Consider the following 7,665-nt stretch of genomic DNA (forward strand, 5'->3'; position numbering starts at 1 on the left):
GTCATAATACATTGATCATTTCTTACTACCTCTAGCATGTCATGAAATGAAATGTTGCAAATGATGCAGATGAAGCTAGAATGAGAGTATGGCTACAAAGAGTATGGCGAGCAACTAACCATGGATTTGAAAAACGAGTAACACAAGAAGATGTAACCGGTTACAGTTTATTGGAAGAAGCAAAAGAATGAAGCCAGAAACTTTAGAAAATAATAGAAGCTATTGAAACTGTAAAAATTGGCAACGGTAAAAAGTTCAGAATATCAACAACAACAAAAAAACTTATTGATAAATATAAATATTGTAAAGTCAGAGACATACAAAGAATTGACGCGAAGGTGAATTTTTACCTTTCCTACCTTTGATATTTGCTGGTCTTACCGCGGCGGGTGCAAAAACTGGTGGTACAGCTGTCGCAGTAAAAGCTGCCAACGAAAATAGAGCAGCTGCAGTAAAAGCTGTTAATGATAAGAAAGCAGCTGATGCTAAAAACGCTGGAGAACGTAGACACAATTTGGAAATGGAAAAGTTGAAAGCAGAGGCTAGAAAAAGTAAAAAACCTAAATATATACACTGGAGAAGGAATATAAAGGAGTTATTTTTGGAACAAAAACAGAGAATAATAAATAGATAAAAAATGGGAAAGAAACATTCAGAAATATTTCTTATGCTTATGTGTATATGCGGTAGTTCAGGTTGTGGGAAACCTCGTCTCACTTTTAACATGTTCACAACACCAAACCTTTTAGATTTTGATTCTCTACACATCAACAACAGAGCAATCATATTATCGATTCCTCAAAGAATATCTACCAAAGAAAGATGTTCAAGACATAAGTTTTAATCAAACGGATATAAAAGTTTTTCTTACGAAAATTTGTCTAAAATTGATAGTGAGCGAAAGAACTTAATAGCGTTTGACGACTGTGTAGCAGAAAGAAATCAAGCTGTTCAATTAAAATATTTTTCGTGAAAGGAAGACATCACAACTGTCACCGCATATACCAATCCCAAACTTTTTACGAGATGGATGCTATATTGTTTTTTATTATTTGAATTAAACGACAAAGATTTGTCTCAAATCATTCAGTCGATAAATCACAGAATGGAAAAACCCAGATAATCATGGATATGTATTTGTTAATACTAGAAAACCTGCGGGTGAAAGAGTTATGATCGGCATATGTTAATTTTATTTTTTTTAAAAAATGGATAATTGGAATAATATTTTGAAAAGAAATAGACAATATATCAAAGCTAAGAATAAAATAAAGACCCAAGTTGAAAATTACAACAACTTGGATTAACAGAAAATTTACAAACTCGATTTCAACCAATATTAAAAACTCAAGGGGAAATAAAAAATAATTCAGCTTTAGAATATAGACCTACACTCACGCCTCGTATAGATCACCCCGATCCGAAACCGAATGAATATAGTGGTATTATAATTAGGACAATAGATGATATTAATCGTCTTTTTTCAAACCCTGAGCCAGATTTACCAAAGAGTATTACATCATTCAAGGTATAACGTTTTTATCCGACATCAACGAGGAATTACATGATAGATTACAAATAATATTAGCGGCAATGAAAGAAGGTCATCAATCACACAGAAAATATATGAAAGTAAATTGCATATAAAAAAGACTCCTCGAGAAAGGTATTTTAGATTGATTATAAAAATGTAATTAAAAATGTCAAATAAAGAACAACTATTCGTTATCACCTCAAATAAATCAGACATTAAATTGACTCTAAATTGTCTCTAGTATGAACTCGATCGCAATCAAAAATATTAAATGGGATTAAAGTATTTCTCTGTTTACATTTCCATTAGAAATATCAACGAAAATAATAACCAAATAAAAATATCATAACCTTTCCTCGACACTTGGAAAAGGATAATACTTCAAAAACCGGTTCGTGTCAATTGCGTAAGTTTTTGTTGTACTTGTTACAATATTTCACATCATTGATAAGTCTCGTCCAATCAAAAAGTGCTATCAAAATCTTAGAAAAAAAACCCAGCAAGTTACTAGTTCGCGGGCGCATTCAAAACTTTAGAAATGAAAAACAACGATTGCTGTTGAAACCTGTTGAAGAACATCTTATCTTTTGATACATTCACATCATACCGTCTCAAACAAAGAGAATATAACCTACTGTTAGACCAGAAATCCAAACAGAAACAAGAAAAAAAAATCCGCCAAAAGTAGTCGACAACACAACTCGTCAATAATTCCTAACCAAAACTGTAGTCAATCTTAGCCAAAAACAACTAACAGACCAGCAAATTAGTGTATTGACCAGTATCGAAGAGCATTAACCAAGATGATTTCATAAACGAAATAGAAAAAGGAATCCGACAGCTTGCACCAGGGGGCGAAGTGGATTATTCACGTCACCAAATTTCTGAAATTCACTCCAAAACAAAATTGAAGCAAGATCAAACCATATCAGCCGACAATGGGAAGGCAACAGTTAATCCTAGACAAAGATGAATATACAGCAACAGTCAACAACCTATTAAGAGATCCCAAAACCTACAGAATCCTCAGAAAAGATCCTAATATCCTTAAAAGAACAGAACAGCTCTTTTACCAACTAAAACCTTCTCACCCACAACCGCCATATGCCAGAGCTAATATAAAAATACATAAAAACCCTCCAAAAGCTAAAATTTTATTGTGCTTAAGAGTCTCAGTGTTTTACAATACAGCAACTTATCTCTCTAAACTGTTATCAAATTTAGGCAAAACAGCAGACTCATTTATCAGTGACTCAAGTGATTTTTGTTTCAAAATGAAAGCTATTAGTACCCTAGGAAAAATACTATCATATGATGTGGTAGATTTATTCACGAATGTCCCCAGAAAAGTAGCCCTAGATGTGCTGCACAATAACATTACAACGCTACCAACCCCTCTTGATACTAAACTCAGTCCTGCAAACATTACAGCTTTAGTAGATAATTCCATAAAATCTACATTTTATACATAGGGGAAACGAAAAGACCACTTCAAAAAAGGATCAAAGAACATCAATAAAATGCAGCCAACCAATCAGCAATCCAAGACCATACAAAAGTTACAGGCCGCAAAGTCAATTGGAATGAAACCATTACACTAGTCATCAACAACACCAATAAGAAAGAAAGGACTAGAGCCGTGCCACGGTACCTGATACATCGTTGCATTTTAAAGTCACAATGGGATTTCTTAACGAAAAGAAAAGCATGTAAACATTCAATATTAAAAATATCGTTTAAGCCGTTTAACGTTCGGTAGTGAAGAGACGCATGAATTTGATAGCATTTGGTACTAAAAAGTATTAACAGCTGTTAAAAGTATAAAAGAATTTATACTTATATTTTTGGAAAGGTTTTTGTTTGCGATCAAAACGTCTATCTACTTGTAAATTTACAGATCGATTGAAATGAAATTGTATAAGTTGAAAAAAGCGCTAAAATTAAAACAAAAAAGTCAGGGACAAAAGTTGAAAGTGCTATCCTTCAGCTACTACTCAAAAGTAACGAACAAAATTTCGATGAAAAAATGATTCAGAATTGATGTAGTAATTCGAAAGTCATAATGAGTGACTATGTCCTACGTCACTTTCGATTAGGTGAAAATGCGTCATTTTACATTTGAACAACAACGACACGCACAATTTATAACAGATAATGATGAAAGTTAATGTGTGACATATGCAGTTTTGGCTGTGCGCTCTGACTAGAATCGGAAAAAACCTAGATCCACAGGCTTCGCGTGGTTCTGAAGCAGTGCGTAACAGTTTTGATTTTACGCTTAAACTGTGCCGCAAAGTATCGTAACAGTAACATTATTTCCTTTCATAATTAACTGGGTATAGGTCGCCCAAATGCAAAGCATATTCGACAGATCACTTCAACTCACATTATATAAATATTTCTTAACCTACTGTTTTCAACAACCTTTATCTTTTAGACTACGAAAAACTAACAAAAGGAACACCGACTTTTTTCAAGATAAAATTCACCAATTTCAAATGGCGATAAAATCGGAAGTAAATACCGTACAATAAACGTCGAAAGCTATCAAATTTGTTCTGGTCACATGATCACCAAAGGTCAAAGTCACGATATACGACCCTTCAAAGTATTCACATTTTTCAACCGGAAATAAATAAAAAGCATATCAAAATTCAAAAATCGGTTCTCAAATATTAGTAGTAGATAACACAAACATCAAATATACCCAAATCCGATAACCCTCTTAGATTTAAAGAAATTAGGCACAGTTACTATAGAACAAAATACAAAATTTTCAAATATTAAAAAGCGCAATTTTGGTTAAAATGTTATATATCATTACAAAGAGCAGATGAACACTAGTAAGATTCAATAAGAATTTTTGGTTTATGTAAATTAGGTCACGTGTCAGAGCTTTTTGAAGATAAAAATCGTAATTTTCACTAGGCTATAAAACCGGAAGTAAACATTACACAGCACAAATGAGTATTTCACTGGGAAGGGCAACACATTTTGTTCAGGCCACAAGGTCTCCAAAGGTCAAGGTCACGAAATAGGAGCCTTTGAAGAGTCTATCCCTCTGTAAGTTTTCATATTGATCGAAATAGAATTGTAGAAGTTAGAAAAAAGGCTAAAAAAATAAAAAATTGGAGCTCAAAAAGACAAAATTGTCGATTTTTATACGCCACATGTGGTCGTTGCTTTAGATTGATAAGATCTCGGTCAAGTTCGAATTTGACATATTTTCGATGAACGGTTTTTGAGTTTTTGCCCTTGACTTTGTTAAAACGCGTCGAAGTTTGTTAAAAATAGTTCGCGAGCAACCGAATGAAACTTGGTGTGATCATTGGAATTGATAAGATCTCGGACAAGTTCTAACTTGAAGCATTTTTGATGAATGGTTTTTGAGTTATCTTGACTTTGTTAAAAACGCGGTCAAAATGTGTTTATGAGCACTATAGAAGCTACAGTTTTCAACCAAATTTGATCAAACTTTTGAATTGAAAAGATCTCGGACAAGTTCTATCTTAAGGCATTTTCAATGAACGCTACTTTGACAATAGAAGCTACAGTTTTCAACCGATTTTGATGAAAATTGGTGTGATCAATGGAATTGATAAGATCTCGGACAAAAGTCAAAAGTTGTTTTTTGCCCTTGATTAGAGCTGTGTGATTTAATTGTTTGTTGTATTTGGGTTATTGATATTGATTTTAAAAAATTTTGTGGAATTACTCAGCATAAATAACTGGCATATATATATATGTAATTAAATTCAAACTAATAAAATGTCTTCAATATGAGAAAATTCATACTTTAGTCACTAAAGACTGTTTTATCATTTCTGACAGCTGCCAGTGGGTGTTTGGGATGCGATGAGATGCGATGAAGAACGATGTAATGTTTCTAAAATATTTATCCGATGAACATGAACGATGACAACATGGCGATGACAAAATGATGATGTGGCAGTGTCGAGCAGGCGGAAGTCCAAAAATTAGTAATGTTTCGTGTTCAGTCGAGTCATTCGGATCATCGTTCACGAACATTACAGGTAGTCCGAAACACCAATCCCGAACAGTGGGCGTATGTTACCTTGCCTCGCAAGCTATCTTTTCAATTGCTATCTTGTAGTGATTAGCGCGAAGTAATAAACAGTAAAGTTTAAGCAAATTCAGATCAGTATTAAAGCTGATTAATGAAAAAAATCTAAAAAAGCCATTGTCTACCGCACATTTCCGGTTGGTCAAAATGGTACCGATTTACATTTAACAAATAATTTTCCTATATTTTGACTAAAAAACAGCAACAGACAGTCTGAAGCATGTTTCCTTCTTAGGGAAGGTAAAATTTGAAAAAAAAACTAGAACTGTTCTAATAACAGTACTGATGCAGGGCGGGTTACGACATTCAGGTACATACAAAGATGGTCTATTGCAATTACATTGAATAAATACTTCTCTGCATCTCTAAATGCAAATATCCAAAAGTGCCTGTAGTTTAAAGTATACTGACTAGGAATTGTCAATTAAAAAAGACCAAGTTTGATGAATCCGGATAAGAAATAAGAAATTTGGTAATTCAATATTTCCATCAAATTTAGAATTGGATTATACACATACATACCAATTTTGATGATATTCAGACAAGAAATAAGAAAGTTGGCAATGCGCATAAGCACTACGCAAATTCGATACATCCATCAAATTTTGAATTTGATTGCACACATACATACCAAGTTTGGTGAAATTTGGATAAGAAATAAGAAAGTTGGGAAATTAAGTGGGGGTATCCTTCAATATGCTGCCGTGAGCTCAAACTACAGAATAACATGATTCAATCCGCCCGAGAGCTTATTAATTATATACTATAACTGGACATAGAACATTTTTAAGAAATATACAAGTCTTTAAAACAACTTAAAATTCAGCAAGGTTAATCTAATTAGCCGATTTATCTAATAATAACCCCATGTTAAGTGAATGAAGTTTTGAATTTGCATTGTTAGACATGCATGTTATATATCTACGGAAAGATCAGAATCTCTACATTACAAAATCGAAAGGATTATTTTTAGGGACCGAGATATAGCACTTTAAAGGCTCAAAAAAGTCCGAAAAACAAAATTTCATTAAACAGATCGTTTGATACAAACGTTACGCAAATCGGATTAAAAATGGATTCTGGGAATCGACGCAAATTCAATATTTCCATCAAATTTAGAATTGGATTATACAAATACAAACAAAGTTTGATGAAAATCGGATAAGAAATAAGAAAGTTGGTAATGCGCATGCGTACGACAAAAATTCAACATTTCCATCAAAATTAGAATTGGATTATACACATACATACCAAGTTTGGTGAAATTCGTATAAGAAATAAGAAAGTTGGCAATGCGCATGCGCACTACTCAAATTCGATAATTCCATCAAATTTAGAATTTGATTATACACATACATACCAAGTTTGATGAAAATCGGATAAGAAATAAGAAAGTTGGGAAATTAAGTGGGGGTATACTTTTAATCTGCTTCCGTAAGCTTAACTTACAGTATAACACGGTTCAATCTATCCTAGAGCTTATTTATATACCTTAACAGGACTATGGTGGCCCATGAACGCCATAGCTGTTTTATTATTTTATTCATGAAAAAAATATTCTTTTTAATTTGAATTCATTTTTATTTCACTTTCATTTTGATTTTAAATTCATTTTACTTTCATTTCGTTTTTTATTTTACTTTCATTTTGTTTTTAAATTCGTTTTACTTTCATTTCGCTTTTTATTTTACTTTTATTTTTATTTTACTTTCATTTTGTTTTTAAATTCATTTTACTTTCATTTCATTTTTACTTTTTTATTTCACTTTCGCCCTTTTTTTTTAAATCATTTTACTTATTATTTCACTTTCGTTTTGTTTTTAAAATAATTTTACTTTTACTTTCATTTCACTTTTTATTTTACTTTCACTTTCGTTTTGTTTTTAAAATCATTTTACTTTTACTTTCATTTTCGTTTTAAAAAAAAAAATTCTTCTTCATTTACTGCGTCATAGTGTCCAGATTATCCAGTCACACTTTCTATCATCGAAGCAATGACGTCATTGCATACAAGTGTTAGCAGGAGTTATTTCCCTGAATGTGTCTG

The 7,665-nt window shown here is 32.4% G+C and overlaps 1 protein-coding gene across 1 annotated transcript in view; it reads right to left on the reverse strand.

Moving 5' to 3' along the window:
- Positions 1-309: 309 nt before the first annotated feature.
- LOTGIDRAFT_163793 (hypothetical protein) overlaps positions 310-7,665 on the reverse strand; it is a gene marked incomplete at both ends in the record, with an annotated part of 29,513 nt that continues 22,157 nt past the window's right edge. Inside the window, one exon of the mRNA XM_009060307.1 lies at positions 310-542. Within this exon, the coding sequence (XP_009058555.1) occupies positions 310-542 (233 nt within the window). The remainder of the gene's footprint in view (positions 543-7,665) is intronic.

The sequence above is a fragment of the Lottia gigantea genome (assembly GCF_000327385.1).
Source record: "Lottia gigantea unplaced genomic scaffold LOTGIsca_41, whole genome shotgun sequence".
In the NCBI taxonomy this organism is placed as follows: Eukaryota; Metazoa; Mollusca; class Gastropoda; family Lottiidae; genus Lottia; species Lottia gigantea.